The sequence below is a fragment of the Bufo gargarizans genome, chromosome 1 (assembly GCF_014858855.1).
Source record: "Bufo gargarizans isolate SCDJY-AF-19 chromosome 1, ASM1485885v1, whole genome shotgun sequence".
NCBI lineage: Eukaryota > Metazoa > Chordata > Amphibia > Anura > Bufonidae > Bufo > Bufo gargarizans.
Window position 1 is genome coordinate 746,585,354 of NC_058080.1, and position 23,011 is coordinate 746,608,364.

Sequence of the window (23,011 nt, forward strand, 5' to 3'; positions counted from 1 at the left end):
CTATGACTCTCAGACTATGGAGACACTAAAACATGTTTTGTTTTTTTTCAAAAATGGTATTATTATGTAAAACGTAAATAAATAAGATAAAGTATACATATTAGGTATTACCACATCCGCAACGACCGGCTCTATAAAAATATCACATGACCTAAACCATCAGATGAACACCGTCAAAAAATAAAATAAAAACAGTGCTTAAAAAAACACTTGTTTTGTCACCTTACATCACTAAAAGTGCAACACTAAGCGATCAAAAAGACGTATTCCCCCCAAAATAGTACCAATTTAACAGTCACCTCATCCCGCAGAAAATGAGCCCCTACCAAAGACATTCGGCCCAAAAAAAAAAAATATATATATATATGGCTCTCAGAATATAGAGACACTAAAATATCATTTATTGGTTTAAAAAATGCTGTTTTGTGAAAAAGTTAAGTAAATATAAAGTATACATATTAGGTATCACTGTGTCTGTAAGAACCTGCTCACATGACCTAACCTCTCAGGTGAACACCGTAAATAAAAAATAAAAAAAGTAACGGTATCAAAAAAGACATTTTTTTGTCACCTTACATCACAAAAAGTGTAATAGCAAGCGATCAAAAAGTCATATATACCCCAAAATAGTGCCAATCAAACCGTCATCTCATCCCTCAAAAATTATACCCTACCTACGACAATCGCCCAAAAAAAAAAACAAAAAAAAAAAAATATGGCTCTCAGACTATGGAGACACTAAAATGATTTTTTTTGTTTAAAAAATGATATTATTGTGTAAAACCTAAATAAATAAAAAAAGTATAGATATTAGGTATCGCAGCGTCTGTAAGAACCTGCTGTATACAAATATCACAATATAACCTGTCAGATGAACACTATAAATAACAAAAAAATAAAAACGGTGCCCAAACAGCTATTTTTTGTTACCTTGCCTCACAAAAAGTGTAATATAGAGCAACCAAAAATCATATGTACCCTAAATACCAACAAAACTGCCACCTTATCCTGTAGTTTCAAAAATGGGGTCCTTTTTTGGAGTTTCTACTTTAGAGGTGCATCAGGTGGTCTTCAAATGTGACATGGTGTCAAAAAACCAGTCCAGCAAAATCTGACTTCCAAAAACCATATGGCGTTCCTTTCCTTCTGCGCCCTGCCGTGTGGCCATACAGAATTTTATGACCACATATGGGGTGTTTCTGTAAACTACAGAATCAGGGCAATAAATATTGAGTTTTGTTTGGCTGTTAAAATGATTAAAATGGAAAATCTAAAAAAAATAAAAATGTAAGTGAAATTCTGAAATTTCATCTCCATTTTCCATTAATTCTTGTAGAACACCTAAAGGGTTAACAACAATTGTAAAATCAGTTTTGAATACCTTGAGGGGTGTAGTTTCTAAAATAGGGTCCTTTTTGGGTGGTTTCTATTATGTAAGCTTCACAAAGTGACTTCAGACCTGAACGGGTCCTTAAAAAAAGATTTGCTTCTAAACTTCTAAGCCTTCTAACGTCCCCAAAAAAATAAAATGACATTCATAAAATGATCCAAACGTGAAGTAGACATATGGGGAATGTAAATTAATAACTATTTTTGGAGGCATTACTATCTATTATTAAAAAAAAATAGAAATTTGGAAATTTGCGAATTTTTCAAATTTTTTGGTAAAATGTGGTATTTTGCTATAATTAAAAATGAAATTTTTTGACTCAATTTTACCACTGTCATGAATTACAAAATGTAATGAGAAAACAATCTCAGAATGGCCTAAATAAGTAAAAAGCATTTTAAAGTTATTACCACATAAAGAGACACATGTCAGATTTGCAAGAAATGGCTCTGTCAGGAAGGGGGAAATTGCCCGGATGTGAAGTGGTTAAAATATGTGAAAATGGCTTCTCTCATGTGTAATAAGATGTGATTTATTTGTTGTTTTTTTAATCAAAATCGTTTTTATAGATTTTCAATAAAGGTATTAACATAATAAAGATTTTGTATACAACAACAACAAATATCTTGTCAGTCCATACATCAGAGTCTCTCCAATATAATGAGAGTGTCTCCATATTAACATGAAAGCATCGTAGTACAGAAAAGAAAAACAGATATATGTTATTATAAGGATACAGGACATTGCAGAATTAATGTTAGATTATAGTATAACATCTAACCAATCCCCCCTTTACTTGATCCAGCAGAGAGATAGTTGCAGTACCTTTATTTCTCTATTAATTACGTCTCAGGAAGGCCATTTCAATGAGAGCTGAACTTAAAGTGATCTAACGACATCTCCCATTCGACAGATGTGATTTATTTGTAAAACATTTCCCACATTCTTAACACTAATATGGTTTGTCTCCTGTGTGGCTTCTCTGATGTGCATCAAGATGTGATTTTCGTGTAAAACATTTCCCACATTCTGAACATGAATATGGTTTGTCTCCTGTGTGAATTCTATTATGCATAATAAGAGCTGGTTTATTTGTAAAACATTTCCCACATTCTGAACATAAATATGGCTTCTCTCCTGTGTGAGTTCTCTCATGCACAATAAGTTGTGATTTCCGTGTATAACATTTCCCACATTCTGAACATGAATGTGGTTTGTCTCCTGTGTGATATCTATGATGTTTAACAAGATCTGATTTATTTGTAAAACATCTCCCACATTCTGAACATGAATATGGCTTCTCTCCTGTGTGAATTCTCTCATGTGCAATAAGATTTGTGCTCCGTGTAAAACATTTCCCACATTCTAAACATAAATATGGTTTGTCTCCTGTGTGAAATCTTTGATGATTATAAAAGGCTGATTTATGTGTAAAACGTTTCCCACATTCTGAACATGAATATGGATTCTCTCCTGTGTGAAATCTTTGATGTTTAACAAGATCAGATTTTTGTGTAAAACATTTCTCACATTCTGAACATGAATATGGTTTCTCTCCTGTGTGACTTCTCTCATGGTTAACAAGATCTGATTTTTGTATAAAAGTATTTCCACATTCTGAACAAGAGTATAGCTTATCCTCTGTGTGAGTTCTTCTTTGTGTAGAAAGGTCCAAGCTTTTTGTGAACCGTTTACCACACTGAAGTCTTTTACCCCCTTTCTGAGCTGTACCTGTGATAACAACGTGCGATTGTTCAGGAAAAGATTTCTCATTATATAATAATTCTGTACTGTGAAGTCCTACATGTAAATTAAGTTTTTCTCCTGAAGAGTGCTGCATTATATCTTTGTCTTCTACTTTATAATTTCGTAACAACATGGCGTTATCCTCGGAATTCTTACTTGGAATTTCTGTTAATATAAAAAAATTAAATTTTAGGTTTTTATTTTACCAAACTGTTAAGCAGAAAAATTAATAAAGTTCCTGTTAGGCTGGAAGTGGATCCAGCAAAAAGGAGCGGTAAAATCCATTCATACCACTAATTGTGGCTAAAAGAAAAATGGCCCCAAAACTGATTTTGTTATTCCAATCTGATAAAGCTTTCAATAACATTTTCTTACGTCCTGGTAGAGTCCAAGCTTTTGGTTTACACCTGATCACAACTTTTATTATATACAGTAAAAAGTGCATAAAGTATAAAATTGCTCAAAATGGCATCCATCATTTTACATTTCACAGTACAGTAGTGAGCACAGCAGAGCAGGGGTGATAATACAGAGGATCACAAGACCCTGGGAGAGTCCCTGCCCTGGGGGGCTCTCCCAGAATGCCTTGCAGTCAGCCTCAGCCAATCAGAAAGAACGATATGGACAGGTCATAGTTACTATGATCACAAACAAGAAAATTATTATAAGCTTGGACATTGATGAAGCAGGACCTCTCAGCAACTCATAAAAAGAAAGTTATCAGCGAGTTCAGGGTCCGATAGGGAATCATTTAGATATTTACTTAGATGGATTGATTTCATTCATTTATAGAGAGAGGTTTTAGCTGGTGACAGTAAAAGGGTCATATAGGGTTCTGTGTGTTGCTTTGCTGCTGCCAGCCATGGGCAATCCTGTGCTTGCTTTGTTGTAGTATGCCTTTTTTTTGGTGTGCAGGAGCCATGTACTGGCTGCTGATTTTTTTGTTAACATCATTGCACTGGACATTGTCCAACTACACATTTGTTTTCCAGAAAGCTGTTGCACAGCTTCTTCAAGTTTCAGCATATTTTTTTGCTGCAGACTGTCTTCAACTGGGCATAAAAAAAAAGTGGTTAAAAATGTTATTACAAAAATTCCATTCATCAGTAATACAAGTGGACCAGCTGCTTTTAGCTTCACTGTTTTAAACGTTTTTTCAAAATGTAATCACAAACATTCCATTCATCACAGACTAGTGAACTGGACATTACATTCTGTGTCACTCACTGTTATATTGTAGTTTACTACGTCCAATCAAAAACTTTTTACTACAAAACTGCTGCTCGGGAGAAGGCGATGCCGCTGCTGTGGGTACAGGTTCAAAAGCTGCCAGAAGTAGGGCAAGCTGGTGGCAGAAATGTTAGCATTGCTGGTGGTGGCTCTGGGTAACTGCTTTGTAGGAATGTTTCTGCACAGTGATGGCAGATATTGTAGTTTAAAAAAATAATAATTTACAAAGATTCCATTCCTCAGGCAGCCTAGTGTAAGTGACATGTTTTTCTGTGTCATAGTAAGGGTCCATTCACACGTCCGCTGTTTCTTTCCTGATCTGTTCCGTTTTTTGCGGAACAGATCTGGACCCATTCATTTTCAATGGGTCCTGAAAAAAATCGGCACAATGTCACATTTTTTTTCAGGACCCAATGAAAATGAATGGGTCCAGATCTGTTCCTCAAAAAACGGAACAGATCAGGAAAGAAACAACGGACGTGTGAATGGACCCTTACACTGGTGTTTCTTTCCAATTGCACAATTTTTTTTTCTAAAAAACTGAATTTATTTAAAAAAAAATCAATTTAGCACAGACTAATGTACCACCTGACTTATATTCCTACATCACAATTACCATCTATTGTAGTAGACTGTCCAAGTGACCATTTTTCTTCTACAAAACTATTGTGGAAGAAGGCAATGTCACTGCAGTTGTTGGTGAAGTCTCAACAGCTGTCAGACCCAGGTCAAGCTTGGATGGTGGTGACTCTGCATGGTCATCTCCCGTGTGGGAATTTTTCAAAACATTGGTGCCAGCCACCAAAACCATTCCAGTGAGCAAGCTCTGCAGGACACAAATAAGACGTGGTCAGAAAACTGGCCACCAATGTAAGCAAGACAGTCCTCCTTCTCCCAGTCATTATTCTAGTAGCCAGGCCACATCCACAAGCAGTAAGGTGTTGTTGTCATCAAAAAAATCATCAGCTTTTTCCGGCTCAAACAACTCCTCCTTCCTGTTCGCTGCTTTATTGTCAGTCATCCATTCAAGTGTGAGCAGGTAACAACCATACATGCCCAGTGATCCGCTTGTGTGCAAACTGAACATCCACCTTGCCAAGCTGCTGGTGGTGCACCCGCTGCCACACCACTTAGCGGATTTCACTGCCTTCAGGCAAATGATTTATTGATGGAGGATGCAAAAAAACAACAACATCCGTCCTGTATACTCTCAGGAAAAGGAAGGCAAAATCATTGTATTACCAGGTTACGCTTTCTACCCACCTTGACTCTGATTTTGGTAAGGAGATGCCTGCCACCCATGTGTCTGACCAGGAAGCCTGTCTCCATCCCTAATGAGTCACCACTCTGCTGCTGTCTCTGTTTCCTCTCCTGAGGTAGCTTAATCACATCTTATCGCTTCAGTCATGCAAATGCAATCAACATGAGATCCTTGACCTTGTGTTGATTATGATAAATAGATTATGCTGAAGCAGTATTTAGTGCTGGAGATTCCTTGTGGTTCTAAGAATCCTTAAAGGGGTTGTCTCACTTCAGTAAATAGCATTTATTATACAAGCCACTTACTAATTGTTATTATCCATATTGCTTCCTTTGCTGGCTGGATTCATTTTTCCATCACATTATATTGCTCGTTTCCATGGCTACAACCACCCAACAGTCCATCAGCGGTGGTCGTGCTTGTGATGGAGATGTGGATATCATGCTTTACCCTACAAGATGGCTCCCATATACTTCCGCTCTCAGACAGCGCAAAGGTTTCACCCTCCCCAAGAGGACCCGCCTTCCTGATGTGTCACATATGACGTATGCTGTTCTGCTTTTAGTGAAGAAGCCATTACAAGATGGCGCTTGCTCTTCAATATTTACATTATTTGCATGCCAAAGTTAGTAAAACAATGCACAGATGACAAGTGTTATCCCTTTTCTTATTTTTGTATTTTAGCCAATGTAACAATGCCAAGAGCCTCAGGGGGATGCCCTTTCTGATGTCCTTATAAACTGCTTCATTTCCTTAAATAAATGAGAAATTGCTTTCACACTTGCCAGGTGGCAGTGTAACTTCTTCTATGCATGTAAAATCCTAGGATTACACTACTAATTTGGAGCAGTAGAGCAAACACAATTAGCCATGATTGAGGGCATCTTTAACATTTTGGCGCCCAACATGGGGCTGCGGGAGAAAGGAGCATCGCAGCCGAAGGCCTGGATTCCCTGAGCACGGTGGAAGACGCTTGAGGACGGAGACTGCAGCTCTAGAGACAAGGTAAGAAAACCGGTTATCTTGCCTGCCTCCTGGCGTACTCCACAGTGCTGTGGTTATCTGTTCTGCTGTTGATGTGAGTAGCAGCTTCGGCTGATGTTGAAATCCTGCAGCCTTTAGAACCATAGACTGAAAGAGGAGTTTACTCTGCTGTGGATTTGTGTGTTGTGTTTTTGTGTCAGGCACATACACGGTTAAACAGTTCAGCAGAGCAAGAGAATTCCCCTGGCAGGGAGGGGAGCTCAGAGTACAGGGGCTACTATAAATTCTTGCCTGCAGTGGCGGATGGAGTAGTCCTAGGAAGCTGCGGGGGACTACAATATATTCCTGCTTATGTTGGCAATTTTAGCCTGCGGTGGCAGGAGGAGGAGTTCCGGCCTGGTGGACCAGACGTGGGAGCCAGAGCGCATATACTGCACAGGGGTGAGCTCTGCTTTGGTAGTGAGAAGGAGGAGGTGCCAGATGTTTCTGTCTTGTTTGTGTTCAAATGGCTAAGCTCATGGGACAGTCTCCATCCCTGCCTGGGAGCCTCAGTTAATAGACCGAGAAGAAGGAAGCAAACATGTGAAGCATTATAGCAAGCTAATGAAGATAGCTGGTGGTCATGAAAATGGAGAGCTAAACTCTGAAATGTGGAAGAAGGTGTTGACGCAGTGTTGTTGAAAGTTGTGTGACAAAAGTTTACTTGGTGCAGCACAAGCCTGGCACCAGACGGCAGATCGCCTGGCTGCCAGGGGGGGTCAGAAAGATAGGATGAAGGTCTGAAAGCGTATGTCTATACGACGGAAAGTGGAATGCCGCCGCCCTATAATGGCGCAGTACCTAATGAAGCAGTGTCTGATAATCCACACTCTGAGAGGCTCCGCCCACTGAGTGGGGTGCCAGCGAGGGGACCAGCAGGATGGACGTGTGCACATTGTGGGCAGAAGAATCCAGATTCCCGAGATATGTGTCTTTCTTGTGGTGCCCCCTGGCCCCACCCTTCCAGAAGTGGGAGGGCTTCTGTGATGATGCAGCCTCAGTCCGTAAATACTCACTCCCCAGTACAAACGGTCGTCTGCCCTGTCCAGCCCCTATCGCAGGGTGACAGATAGACCACTCTGAGTTGCCCCAATCCTCCCCTGATAACATTCGAGGAGACAGCACAACCTTGCAGAGAAAATGCTAAAACGAGCACTCCAACCCTGTATCCTGTGTTAAATCCAGATGGCACCTATTACATGCCAGGGGGGCTGGATGCCTACCCTACTGCACCCCTGAATGTGCCCATAATGATGGGAGTTGAAACACGAGGGCAGAGGAAAGAGCAGAGTGAGGAGGAGACAAAACCTCCTCGCAACGAAAGCGAAGCAGTCAGTCCCCTCTTCAGCCCCCCCTTAATGCAGCTCCCAGGGGCAGAAGGGGGGAGCTGAGGCAGCATGGAGTGCAGAAAGGGAGGACAGCAGGGGAGAGAGAGGGACAAGATGGTGGCCAGGTTAGATGGAAAAATAGATCTTCTAGCCAGACAAGTCCAGACCCCCACCCAAGATGCATAGAGAGGGGAGATATGTGACTTTTAACCCCACACATTCCACCAATCTGGTGAACTCTCTCCTCGACCCTGAACAGCATACCATGCCCTTCTATAGGGCATTGGAATAAATCAGGAAAACACACTTCCATATAGAGGGACCTATCTGGACTTACTCAAATTAAGGCAGGGGATTCTTTTTGGCCAACCATGGCTAAGGAACTACCAGCCCCGAACCATGGGGATGAAGAATACCAGAAAACATACCAATCTGGAGTGCACTTATGTTAGAGAACTGGGCTAGGACTAGAGTGGCTGATCAGGCATTTCAGATTCAGGACATGAAACAAGATAAGGTAGAGTCAGTGGAGAAATTTGCAAACTGCATGGAGCAAATGTTTAAGGATCTCGGTTTTTTTCAAACAAGACCCAGTACAAACCAGAATGTTGTCTAGTGCCTTTGCTGATGGACTAAAACCCCACATACAGAAAGTACTGAAAATGACCCACCCGAAGTACAGCTCCGTTCCTGTTGAGACATCTACTCTGGTGGCTAAAGGCATAGAGGTACCTCCCAGAGCTAATATAATGCTCGCAGCAGAGTAGTACCCCTCCCGCCCTAGGGAAGGATTCAAACTTGGTCAGCTCTGCTATGGGTGTGGCCAGCGCAGCCATCTAAAAAGGGAGTTCCTGCATGGCCCCCTGCAGCAAGGAGGAGGGGGGTCGCCCCATGTGTACCCATGGGCTCCACCTCCTCCCCCTCCGAGGGAGGAAGGACACCACAACACAAACCAGATCCACATGTCGGAGAAGCCAATCCTACCATGGCGCCCCCCCACTGCTGGCCTGCACCTACGGTGCAGCTGCAGATAGAGGATGATATACACACATTTCTAGTGGATACTGGTGCAGCCAGAAGTGTAATCCGACATGATGAGATCCCAGACCCATCCTTTCTGGACAGCATTACTGTGCAGTGTATCGGCATTGATGGTCATGCTAGATCCTCTCCCTTAACAAAACCACTAAATGTTTATTTTGGACCTCAGCCGTCCAACGAAGTTGTTTCACAATTTGTAGTCTCCTCCAGATCTGCTACAGAAGATGCAAGCCACGGTACAGTTCCAGCCTAATGGCACTGTTACCCTTTCTACTCCCCTTAAGCCAGAGGAGACAGTAATGCTGGCCGCTCTTATGTCCCTGGAACACTGCCCACCTGAAGGACCAGTTCCAGCTGCTATACTATCTGTTGATTACCCGAGACTCTGTGGGCAAAAAGGACCACAGGATGTGGGCAGACTTTGGGTGCAACCTATCATGGAGCAGTACTTCCCCGGAAGCCACAATATTCCTTATCGATAGCCCAAAGGGATGCTGTCATTCTACAAGTACGGGCCTTCCTAAGGGTTGGAGCCATAATTCTCACCACATCCCCCTGTAACACGACCCTTTTCCGGGTGAGAAAGAAGGGTAAAAAAGGGCAACCTGATACATAAAGAATGGTACATGATCTTCAAGCTGTGAATGAAGCCACCATCTTGGAAACTCCAGTTGTACCAAATCCCCACACCTTACTTTCTGCAATTCCACCGGATGCAGCAGCCTTTACAGTCATTGACCTAGCTAATGCCTTTTTCTCTGTGCCTTTACACCCCAATTGTCAATACCTTTTTGCCTTCACTCATGCAGAATCGCAGTGTACCTGGACGGTCATGCCGCAAGGAGCTCAAAATAGCTCCTCCCAATTCAGCAAAGCCATGTCATCTATCTTAGATGAATGGAAACAGATTCATGATGATGTTGTGCTGCTCCAGTATGTGGATTATCTCTTAGTGTGTGCTCAGCACACATAGCTATGCTCGGATGCCTCGCTCTCTTTACTTCTCATCTTGTCAGATCAGGGGTGCAAGGTTTCTAAATACAAAATCCAGTGGTGTCAATCACAGGTAGTGTTCGTCGGACATTGCCTTAGCCCTGGTGCTAAAAATCTCACTGAAGAGAACAAAAAGGCTATCTTGCGGATCCAAGAACCTACTACCTTAAAACAATTACAGGCCTTCCTTGGCCTCATCTCCTACTGCCGCCCTTGGATCCTGGATGCTTCTATCCTCATGCAGCCCTTATATGACTGCATACCGCACACTCCAGTCTATCTGACAGAGGATGCCAAACTCTGTTTCCAATAGCTGAAAGCGGCGGCCTCATCCTCTCCTGCTCTAGGATTACCTAACTACAACCTGCCTTTTAAACTGTATGTTATGGAGCTTCAGGGAAATGCCACTGGGGTCCTTACTCAAGGCCATGGGGGCAGGAACAGGCCTCTGGACTACTACTCAGCCCGGTTGGACCCAGTTGCTCGAGGGACCCCTTCTTGCATACGAGCCATTCATGTCTGTCATCTTCTGCTGGACAAAACTTCTGATATTGTCCTGGGTCACCCTCTTCAGGTTTTGCCCCCACCCATGACATATCTGCGATCCTCCAGCAAACTCAGCCAAAACATCTCTCTGCTGCTAGACACCTTCGTATGCAGTGTACACTTTTCCTTCCGGACACTATTGCTATCTCTAGGTGTCATGTCCTCAACCCTGCTTCCCTCCTTCCTTTTCCTCAAGGGAGGAGTGCTGGTGCTGAGGAGGAGGATGTTTATTCTGATGATGATTTCTACTCTGGAGATTCCCATGATTGTCTGAAATTGATTAAACAAGAGACTGAGACCCTCCCGAAAGTGACTCAAACAATGTTGGACAAACCTGATCTCAATCTGTTTGTAGATGGATCTTGATACGCAGATGATCGAGGCAGATATCATACTGGATATGCGATTACTTCCTTAGATGATGTGCTACAAGCCTACCCTCTTTCTTCTGACAAGTCTGCCCAAGAGGCTGAAATGAAAACCCTCACTGAGGCATGCAAGATAGCTGAGGGGAAGACTGCCAACATATACACAGACTCTAGATACGCCTTTGGAGTAGCTCATGACTTCGGCCCCATCTGGCATTTTATCATGGCAAGTGGAACTCCTGTAAAACATGCTGAAGCTGTGCAAGCGTTAATGGAGGCCCTGGCACTCCCTAAGCAGATGGCCATACTCAGTCAAGCCACACTGAAAGGCAGATACTCCAGAAACCCAGGGAAACGCGAGGGCTGATAAAGCGGCAAAAGAGGCTGCAATGAGGAAAAGGAAGTGGATGAAGACAATGATAACCCAGACATGATCAAAGGTCGCAAGGAGCGAGGCAGGTATACCACGTGGATTCCCTCTCACCAAGGAAATGCTGGAAGATATGCAAGAAGCAGCATCAGAAGAGGAGAAGGAAGTGTGGTGTGAAAAAGGAGGAGACCGCGAGATTTTGTTTGGCAGTGCCCCCAAGTTAAGATGGCATTTTCTCCAAGAACTTGCTTTACAACATGATTGCTTGTCTGCTAATGTATCTGATCTGTGTAAACATCTGACTGACCTACATTTCCGAGTATTTTCTTCACTTCAAGATCCCAGCCAGATTCCTAGAAGTCATACCCTTCAACCAGGATATTGCGTACTGGTGAAAAGGCACATCAGAAAGACTCTGGAGCCCAGATTTAATGGCCCATTCCAGGTTCTGCTAACTACCCCCACTTCAGTGAAACTCAAGGGCAAGGAGACCTGGACACACGCTTCCCACTGCAAGAAAGTTCCAGCCCCCCATACGGAGACCTGCTGAGAATGATATCCTTTTTGGTCTTTCTGTGGGGAGGGGGGGTGTGTCTTATGGGAGAAGATACAGCCCAATGTTCATACTGGGCCTCAGACACCAGTACATGGATATTCTGGGTAGACATTACAGAGCAGATGCAGGTATGTGAATTTGACTTCTGTGATGTTGCAGATTGCAGTTGTCCTGACAGTTGGATGTTCGATTTTGCTTCATTGCAATATTACATATGTGTCACCAGGACCAATAATGAGTATTGTGCATCTTGGTCAGATGTACTCCCTAATACAGGAGTCAGCTGGGGATACAAACCAGTTGAGGGGATGCAAAGGAAAGATAAAAAGGGGAAAACCTCTTGTGACCAGAATGCATTTGAGTAGCAAGAATATGGGAAAAACCCAGCTCAAAACATGTCAAAAATATCCCACAGACAAAGGGGGTCCCCTGGATTGTCATCCCTTAATATTGACAATAGAATACCCCCAACCAACTGACTTGGGAATGTATGTCTTGAGAAAGTATCCGTCTTATAAATATGGACCATGGGGGCAGTTCTACTTTAAGGAATACTAAGAAAGTGGGATACCAGCCCAGGAGATGCCATAGGATTGCCCAGGGTGGCCCCAGATAAATTCAAAGCCAGGAGTCAAGTGGCAGCAGGGTTTGAATCTCTAATCCCTATAGTCGCTATAAACAAAAATGTGGATTGGATCAACTACATCTATTATAATCAACTATACCAGGGATCTACTAAAGGGTATAATCGAACAGCTGGGGCCCACTAGTGTTATGGCAATTCAAAACAGAATGGTCCTAGACATGTTATTGGCAGAAAAAGGGTGTGTGTGAAAAATGATTGGCAAGACCTGCTGCACTGTAATTCCCGATAACTTAGGACCAAATGGCCAGGTTAAGAATGCCCTGAAGGGGCTTCCTTACCTCTCAGAAGAATTAAAGAAAAATTCTGGGATAGACAATTCATGGGAGAGTTGGTTCGAAAACTGGATTAAGAATTGGAAACAGGCCTTGTTACAAATTGGAATGGTTATAGTTAGAGATGAGCGAATCGAAGCTGATCAAGTAGAATTAATTCAGAATTTCTGGAAAAATTTGATTCTTGGTAACGAATCACATTTTTCCTAAAATGGCGGCTACACATGTGAGGACTGAGGACATGGGGCAAGGAACTCTGGGAACTCTGGGAAGGTGGGATCACCCAGATTGACATGCATGCAGCCAATCAGCAGCCAGCAAGCACTGTGATGTCACAGCCTTATAAATACGGCAGCCACTTTAGATTCTGCCATTTTCCAGCTTTCAGAGTGCAGGGACAGACGGGAGAAGGTGCTATGGACACCGATTGGAAAAACCTTATTGTGGAATAAAAAGACAGACAAAACAATTTATAAGTGCAGGGAAAGGATAGGGAGGAATCATTTCACAGCATCTTAGTGCAGGGAGAGATGTCAGAAGGCGCTAGGGACAGTGATAGGAAAGTGATTTGCAAGTGCAGGGAAAGATTATTTAGGGATCCCAATAGCCATTATACAGCTCTGTCTTTCCATTTGTTCTTGGGGTGCAAGTGCTATGTTGAAAACCCTTTAGTGGCTTATATCTGTGGAAAAACAAAAATACATATGCACTTCACTGCTGCAGGTTTTTCATGTGAAGGCGTATAAGGACGTATTTCATACAAAAAAGAAAAATATATACGCACTTCACAGTTTTTTCTGGTGAAAGCATATAGGGGCGTATTTCATTTAAAATAGAATAATATATACGCACTGCACTGTTGCAGTGATTTCTGGTGAAATCCTATAGGGGCGTATTTCATTAACAACAAGAAAAACCTATACACACCTCACTGCTTAATTTTTACCTGTTTTAGAGCGTTTGCTGGCCTATTTCAGTAACAGAAAGAAAAATCTATACACACTTCACTGCTATTTCAGTAAAACAAGAAAAATATATTCGTAGCTTTTAGGGATGTTTCAATTTACTTTTCATTGATTTAGTTTAGCTAAAAGTATGTCAGGCAGAGAAGTGCCCGGCCCTGCACAGATGAGTGTCAGAGGCCTAAAAGTTTCTGGAGCAGGCAGAGGTCACAGCAAAGTAAGTGGTCGTGGCAGCAGGAGTCGCAGCAAGCTGCCTGAGCTCCCAGTGTCATCTAGCGAGCGTGTCTTGACCAGCAACCCAGCGGTTCTTGATTGGTTAACTTGGTCATCTACGAAACCACACAAGTGACCTCAGACACCCCCAGCCAACAGTCGGTGGGTACGTCAGACACAACCCTTAGTTGACATGGCCCAGGAGCAGGCCCTTTTCCCTCACCTGTCCTCAACCTGCCTCTGTCCTTTGCTGTTCTACAGAGAGGATGAGCTACTAGAGGACGGTCAGCAGCTACTGCCCAGCCAAGATCTGGAGGAGACATCCGCCGCTTCCTCCGCTAGGCGAGCAAGTAGTGATGAGGAGAGTGGCGTGGCAGGTGGTGTTTCGAGCGGTCAGGCTCCTGACCCAGAGAGCGTTGAGGAGGACATCAGTGACGTGCAGACACTACTCGATTATGATCACACTTGGGAGACGGTTGACGAAGGGGCTTCATCATCATAAGAGGGTGGCAGCTTGCCTGTGAGCCAGCAAGTCGATAGGGTGGCCAGGAGTCAGCAGGGTGGCAGCATTGTGAGGTTAGGAGCCAAATGGGAACAGGGCAGACCACCTGCTTCGCAGCAGCCTACCTGCCCGGGGAGTAGTGATGCAGGGGATCACAGAGGCAGCGGTGGAAGCAGTCAGTCAGTGCGGAGTGTTGGGGGGAAAATCATCTATTCGACAGTGTGGCAGATTTTTGTGAAGCCACCGGAGGAGGTGAACATATGCCATATGTAGAATCTGTGGGCAGAAAGTGAAGCATGTTGGCACTACGGCCCTGCGTCAAGAAATGCAGCGTCACCATCCAGTGGCCTGGGAGAATCGTGGCTCTGATGTGGTGGTCCAGCCTGCCGCAGCAACTGCTGCATCACCCACTGGCACGCACCCGGTTTCAGCCAGTCAAGGCTCCATCACCTCAGCCGAAGGGAGCTGTCTGTCATTCCCATCTTCCGCTGGTCCAGATGCTCCTGCTCCTCATCACGCATTCCGTCAGCAATAGATCACCTGAGCGATTGCCAAGAGACAGCAGTATGCATGCACGCATTCAATGGCGCAAAAGCTGAACGTGCTCCTGTCCAAGTTGCTGGTTCTGCAGTCCCTCCCCTTCCAAGTGGTGGACTCTGCACCTTTCAGAGAACTGATGGCTTGTGCAGAGCTAAGGTGGAGAGTCCCAAGCCGTCATTTCTTTGCCAAAAAGGCAGTGCCAGCCCTGCACAAATATGTAGAACAGAAGGTGGGCCAGTCCTGGAGCCTATAGGTGTCTGCCAAAGTGCACGGCAGCGCCGAAGTGTGGAGCTGTAACTACGGTCAGGGACAATACATGTCCTTTACGGCACACTGGGTGGCTGTGGTTCCTGCACAGCCACACCAGCAACTTGGAGAGGTCACGCCGCTTCTGCCTCCACGTTTTCACGCTGTTGGTCCTGCGACAATATCCACCTCTGCCTCCTCATCCTCCACCATGTCCTCAGCCTCCACTGCCAAGACAAGTCACAGTGCCCGACCAGCATACCACATGTGCAAGGCACGGCAGTGTCACGCTGTTCTGCACCTGGTTTGCCTTGGCGAACAGAGTCACACAGGGGAGGAACTGCTCCGTGTGATTCATCAAGAAATCGAATTCTGTCTTTCTCCGAGACAACTGAAAATTGGAACCATGTTGACTGACAACGGGAAGAACATAGTGTCGGTGCTGCATGGCACACGTGTTCAATCTGGTTGTCAAGCTGTTCCTGAAGTCTTCCACCCATCTGCAAGACATCCTAAAAATGGGTATGAAACATTGCATGCACTTCAGCCACTCGTACAATGCAAAGCATACCCTCTATAAGCTGCAGCAGCAGAACGGCATCCCCCAACATAGGCTGATATGCAACGTTTCCACCTATATGGAATTCCACCTCCATATGATAGACTGACTGTACGAACAGAGAAAGGCCATCAACGATTTCTTGATGATCAAAGCGGATAGGAGTACTCTTCTGTGTAACTTCGATGTCAGCCAGTGGCAGCTCATGCATGATACCTGCCGTTTGCTCAGGCCCTTTGAGGACACCACGTTATTTGTAGATCTGATGGAAGATCTGAAGATCTGATGGAAGATCTGATGATGTACTTCTGTTCTTTCCATGTGATCAGCATCCCAAAGGGAAACGTTTATGCCTTAGGTAGTCTGTCAGTGGTTTATAGAAGAGTCTCTTATTTAAAGGGGTTCTGGCTTTTGTTTAAACTGATGATCTATCCTCTGGATAGATCATCAGCATCTGATCGGCGGGGGTCAAACACCCGGGACCCCCACCGATCAGCTGTTTGAGAAGGCAGCGGCGCTCCAGCAGCGCCGCGGCCTTCTCACTGTTTACCACTGGCCGAGTGACGTCACGACTTGTATCAACCTGCCTGGGCGGGGCTAAGCTCCATTCAAGTGAACAGAGCTTAGCCGCACCCAGGCCAGTGATACTAGTCGTGACGTCACTGGGCCAGCGGTAAACAGTGAGAAGGCCGTGGCGCTGCTGGAGCACCGCTGCCTTCTCAAACAGCTGATCGGCGGGGGTCCCGGGTGCCGGACCCCCGCCGATCAGATGCGGATGATCTATCCAGAGTATAGATCATCAGTTAAAACAAAGTGCAGAACCCCTTTAAATAAGAGACTCTTCCATAAACCACTGACAGACTACCTAAGGCATAAACGTTTCCCTTTGGGATGCTGATCACATGGAAAGAACAGAAGTACATCATCAGATCTTCCAAGGATCTCCCAGACATCTTTGTTGCATTGGAGATAGAGGATGTGGACATTCCAGACTGGTCAGCAACGAATGATGTATGCATTCCTTCTAAAATTTTTCCATCAACATCTTAGTAAACGGTCGTCTCTGGTAAAGCCCAGAGAGTCGAGAAGAAACAAGGAAGACTGACTCTTTGCCGCATTATCAGATTGAGGACTCCCTTTGGTCTGTTGTTTTAGTCTTTTTCCTGGAGGCTCTGCTGCGGACGGTTATCACGTGGCACCACAGTTGCATTAGGTCATCTTGGTCTACTGGGGTGCATCCGTGTCCTACCTCATCTACCAATACCTCAGTGGTTGATGCCTAAGGTGGTTTATTTCTTGGTGGGAGGTCATGGATGCACATTAAACTATGTTTTCATATAAGTGTTGGCCATTAATTATTATCTGCAGTTAGGCCTAGAATAATTAGCCTAATGTGCTTTGTTACCCCTTCCTAGGATACTATGTACATGAAGCTTACTGAATTTCTAGTGTGCTGCCAACTTCTGTCTCGTTACAGAAGTTTTGACCAGACTTGGTCTCATATAGGGTTTAAAGAACCCCCTATGGTTATTCTGTTTTGGAGGTTTATTTGCAATAATGTTAATATGTGTTTTTGTTTTATGTGTCTTAGCGCTTCTCCTCCCCCGCTTTCCTTTCCATGTTTCATTGGGTCCAAGCATCAAGCATTTCTACTTGTCTGTAGGGTAGACATACTGTAAAAGGACAAACCAGGAGAAGGTATGTAGGCGATACTCCTTACTTTCCTCACTATATGTCATGGCTTAAATTAGAATAGCAACTTATAATGTAAGAGGCTTTAAGACCCCTGCAAAGAGGAGCCAAATTCTTCAGCAGTTACATAAAGAAAAAGCCCACATTATATTTAGCCAAGAAACCCATTTTAAACACAACAAGATTCCAAATCTCTCACGCTCCCTTTATAACCTTTGGTTTCATAGCTCTTAAGGTTTGGGGTGAGTGTGGATATCCACAAACATACTGACTTTACGTTGGTTGATGTACGAACTGATAGAGATGGACGCTTCAAACTGGTAAAAGGGAGAATCAATACACAACTGTATACCTTTGTTAATGTATACGCCCCCAAATGTAGCACATAAACAAGGGTTTGAGGAATTTTGGCAACAAATGGAGGAGTTCAGAGAGGGATTAGTTATCCTAGCAGGAGATTTTAATGCGTCATTAAACCCTAGTGTAGACGCCTCCTCTGGTAGATCTGATATTCCCAAGAAAACACTGAACTGTATAAAAAAACTAATACATAAAATCACTCTTATTTATGTTTGGCGCACACTTAATCCAAATATAAGAGATTATACACATTTTTATCCCCCAAAATAACTCTTACCACAGAGTAGACTATGTTCTTTCCTCGGCTGAACAAATACACCTATGCACAGAGGCGCGAATTGGCTTAATAATCCATTCAGATCCCTCACCCAGTATACGTTACATACTGTCCTCCAGACTCTTCTCTCAAGACCTACATCTGGCATTTAAATGAGACACTATTAGAGAGAGTAGAAAGAAGGCTGAAGGAATTGTTCTCCACTAATGAGACAGGCGATATATCACCTCATATATTATGTGAAGCCCATAAATCGGCTATAAGAGCAGAGTTTCTCTCTGTAGCCTCTCATCTCAATAAAGAAAGACGTGTGAAGATAGCACTATTATATGACAAGATTTCCGGACTGGAATGTGCCCACAAACGCACTCGGAATAGGAACAGGTTAGAAGAATTATCAGAGGCAAGAGCTGAACTTCAAAAGATCCTGAATGCGCAGTCTGCAAAATTATATTTATCTTTCAAACATAAGTTCTTTGCCCATGGGAACAAACCCACAATATTCATGTTAGCAATGTTGCAACATCGCAAACGCAAGTCAAGAATCCTGCTATCAAACACACAAACAACCTGCTACTAAGAGATGATGTTAGTATAGAGGCAGCCTTCCAAAGTTTCTACTCTGAACTTTATGATATCAATGAGACAGATATTGAGAATCTTACGGCTAAAAAACTTGAATTAATGAAAGAATTCTTAAAAAAGATACACCTACCTTCTATAACTACTGACCAAGCTTCTAAATTATGCACACCTATCACAATAAAAGAAATAACCTTAACACTGAAACAAATGGCCACAGGGAAGTGCCCGGGACCAGATGGTCTACCACTTCTATATTATATTCCTTAAAGATATTCTGTCGCCGTTTCGCCTTTAGACATTTTATTTGGCCTTAATAGACTCTCCCTTTCCACCTCAAACGTTAAACGCCCACATTACACTGATCCATAAACCTCGGAAAGACCCAACTTTATGTTCCGGCTAAATTCCCATCTCCTTGCTGAATTTAGAGTCAAGACTATAAACACAGAATCCCCGAGGGGATTGGAGAAAGGGAGCTAAAACGTAACCTATACTTAAAATCACTAAAACATGATAATAGCACCAAAGTAAATAAACAATCTGCATAAACACAAAACCCCCCAGTGAAGGAAAATTCTTCAAGAAATGAATCGGAACGTCCTTGCCAGTTCAGACGTACCACGTACACGACAGACCAGGCAATAGTTCAAGCTCAGAAAGTCTTGTCAGATACTGTGATGATGTAGCCGGGTATCTTCATGCATAGACAAAGCAGGGAACAAATATCCCTATTCAACCCTGGCCTGTCTATACAGAGCACCCGCCACGAAAGGGGCGACCCCGTCCGGATACCTAACCCTAGGATCGGGCGGTATCCCTGGAGCGGGGATTCTGTGTTTATTATCTGGTCCGATCCCACAGAAGATCTACTGTACAGAAAAGAGCTGACAACATCACTGCTGGTGGTGATAGAAAGGTGTTAGGAGATACAGGACATCACTTGTAGTGTAGGAGGCAGTGTAGCCGCAGAAGGGTCACAGTATCCACAAGGACCCCTGTCCACCAAAAGTGTGCGCCTGAGCATCAAAAAAGGAGCAACCGAAGAATACAGCCTGGTCTAATGAATCAGGTTATATCATGTGGACAGCCAGGAGATTTTGCGTCACTTACCCGGGGAAGAGATGGCACCAGGTTCACTATGGGAAGAAGACAAACGTATGTGACATGTACCACCAAGTACCACCATTCATAGATGCCTCCTAATGGCAGTGCCCTCTTTCAGCAGGATAATGTCCGGCCACACTGCAAAAATTGTGGGACTGAGGAACATGACAAAGAGATCAGGATGATGACTTGTCTCCAGATTCCCAGATCTCAGTCCGTTTGTCATCTGTGGGATGTGCTGGAAAACAAGTCCAACCCATGGAGGCCTCACCGAGCAACTTGCAGAACTTGCCTTAGAAGCTAGTCTCCCCTTGTCTGTAGACATAGGCTATGGTCACTGAAGGAACGTGAGGAGAATGGCTCTAAACTCTCTCCCATGGTGAGAATCCTCCTCCTGAGCCGTATTCTACCTCCCCTGAAGTGGGAAAGATGCAGGTAGCTCCCATCCTGATGGACTTGTATCTGAGGCAGTTACTATGGGATTCCTTTTACCTATCGCTCTCCGTCGTCTGCTCAGCTTGAATCGGTCCACCTTCTGTTCTGTCTATTACACCTTCTGTTCTGTCCTGTACACTATAATGTTTCTTCACTGTGAGGGGCACTGATGGCGGTTGCGCAGGGGAAGGCGTCACAACATTTGTAACCTGACAGCACATAACGGACCCACACTATTCCTGGGAGGAGTTTATAAAGGGGCTGTTTTGGCTCCATTAGGTGTGGAGTGTCATAGACAGAGTGGGGGGGATGTATTAAGATTGACGCTTCTTACACCAGTCTAAATAGTGAACCCCGCTGGTGTACGATGCGCCCGAATTATTAAGAGGTAATAAGTCTGGAGCATCTTCTGAGGTTCTGTCTGGCAGAAAATCTACAGCTGCTCGGGAGCTGGAGAGGATTTCTGGTCTACTGTGCACATGTCGTCGGGCCGCAGAGATGTTGGTGCAGGAGAAACACAGGAGGCGCCACTGACTGACTGTAGGTCTGAGACAGGATGGACAATAAGGACCATAAGGGCGTTACAAAACTGTGGCTAAATAGCAACACACAGTTCAGCTCTGTATGCCGCCCGCACCGCTATCCCTACCTACTTGCATGATCTACCCTGACTAGCAGCCCACAACTCGGCAACGGCCCCTAACTTGACTAACTGCAGGAGCCTAAACCTAGTGGGGTAAAAGAGTAGTCAGACAGAAAGAGGTCAAAACCAGACAGTCAAAACAAGGACTGGATCAGAATCCAAAAGTAAGTTAATATCAATCCAAACCGGAGAGATACGTCACAGCACAAACAAGATACAAACACAGAGTCAAATACCAGATGTGGTCAGAGCCAGCAGAGAACCTCAGAGGAAATATTCAGCAATCAGAAGCAAGGTCAGGGACAATCTAAAAATCAGAATGCCAGGGATCTAGACAGTAGTACAACACCCGCCAGTGAGGCTTAGAAGACCAATCACAGGCACCTGTTGCCAGCAACCGACTGTTAAAATGGCCCACCTCAGGAAGCATGTGACACCGGCACCGAGCCTGATTGGCTCTGCACCCCTGCTAAAGGAACTAAACAACTCCGGCTGCACCACAACAGAGAGGCCAGGCTCACTGCTGGAGCATGGACAGGTGAGCATGTGACAACTACCTTAGATTCTGACCCACTGCAGGAAGATGAAGTCCACAGCTCCAGGGTGGAAGACCTAGAAGGCCAGTTGTGGAATCCATAGCACATTACAGGACGGCACCTTTGGAAGAGACAGACGATGGATCCTCCTATCAACTGGTCCTCCATTACATGTCACTGCACACACATGTATACACTGTACATGACGGTTCTTACCTTGTGATATAAAAGGCTGGTGCTCCTCCATTACATATCACTGCACACACGTGTATACACTGCACATGACGGCTCTTACCTTGTGATATAAGAGGCTGGTGCTTCTCCATTACATGTCACTGCACACACGTGTATACACTGCACATGACGGCTCTTACCTTGTGATATAAGAGGCTGGTGCTCCTCCATTACATGTCACTGCACACACGTGTATACACTGCACATGACGGCTCTTACCTTGTGATATAAGAGGCTGGTGCTCCTCCATTACATGTCACTGCACACACGTTTACACACTGCACATGACGGCTCTTACCTTGTGATATAAGAGGCTGGTGCTCCTCCATTACATGTCACTGCACACACGTGTACACACTGCCTATGACGGTCTTACCTTGTGATATAAGAGGCTGGTGCTCCTCCAATACATGTCACTGCACACACGTGTACACACTGCACATGACGGCTCTTACCTTGTGATATAAGAGGCTGGTGCTCCTCCATTACATGTCACTGCACACACATGTATACACTGCACATGACGGCTCTTACCTTGTGATATAAGAGGCTGGTGCTCCTCCATTACATGTCACTGCACACACGTGTATACACTGCACATGACGGCTCTTACCTTGTGATATAAGAGGCTGGTGCTCCTCCATTACATGTCACTGCACACACGTGTATACACTGCACATGACGGCTCTTACCTTGTGATATAAGAGGCTGGTGCTCCTCCAATACATGTCACTGCACACACGTGTATACACTGCACATGACGCCTCTTATCTTGTGATATTAGAGGCTGGTGCTCCTCCATTACATGTCACTGCACACACATGTACACACTGCACATGACGGCTCTTACCTTGTGATATAAGAGGCTGGTGCTCCTCCATCATGGCCTCCTTGTACAGATCCTTGTGTCCTTCTATATACTCCCACTCCTCCATGGAGAAATAGACAGTGACGTCCTGACACCTTATAGGAACCTGACAACACAATGACACCGTCATCACCCAGACCCCTCCAGTGCTGTTACTGGAGAATTTCCCAGCATTCCCAGCAGTGTCACCTCTCCAGTCAGCAGCTCCATCATCTTGTGGGTGAGTTCTAGGATCTTCTGCTCATGTATCAGGGGGTGAGGCTCTGTGATGGGGTGAGGGGTCCTGCTCCGCCCTCCTGACTCCTGGAGATGGATGATGGGAGTCACACAGTCCCCCAATGTCTTCTTCACTATTGTGTACTCCTGTAGATGGAGAGAGACACTTAGGGAATAAACCCTTCAGGGGCCATGTGCTCTCCTCCGGCCCTCTCCTCCTGGTACAACGTGCCTACTTACCTTCTCATGGCTCCTACAACATGACTATT

At 44.5% G+C, this 23,011-nt stretch overlaps 1 protein-coding gene across 2 annotated transcripts; it reads right to left on the bottom strand.

The window, feature by feature from the left end:
• Positions 1-2,007: 2,007 nt before the first annotated feature.
• Positions 2,008-22,566, bottom strand: LOC122925036 (gastrula zinc finger protein XlCGF17.1-like). 2 transcript variants are annotated; one of them, XM_044276573.1, is made up of 3 exons: positions 22,509-22,547; positions 21,446-21,545; positions 2,008-3,301 (listed from the first exon to the last, which is right to left on the bottom strand). In XM_044276573.1, exon 3 carries the CDS (start codon positions 3,267-3,269, stop codon positions 2,343-2,345), a length of 927 nt encoding a protein of 308 aa, XP_044132508.1. In that variant the 5' UTR covers positions 3,270-3,301; positions 21,446-21,545; positions 22,509-22,547; the 3' UTR covers positions 2,008-2,342. The 2 variants fall into 2 exon arrangements, with proteins under 2 accessions (XP_044132508.1, XP_044132507.1); XM_044276572.1 differs by lacking the exon at positions 21,446-21,545 and having other exon boundaries at positions 22,509-22,566.
• Between the last annotated feature and the right edge of the window lie 445 nt (positions 22,567-23,011).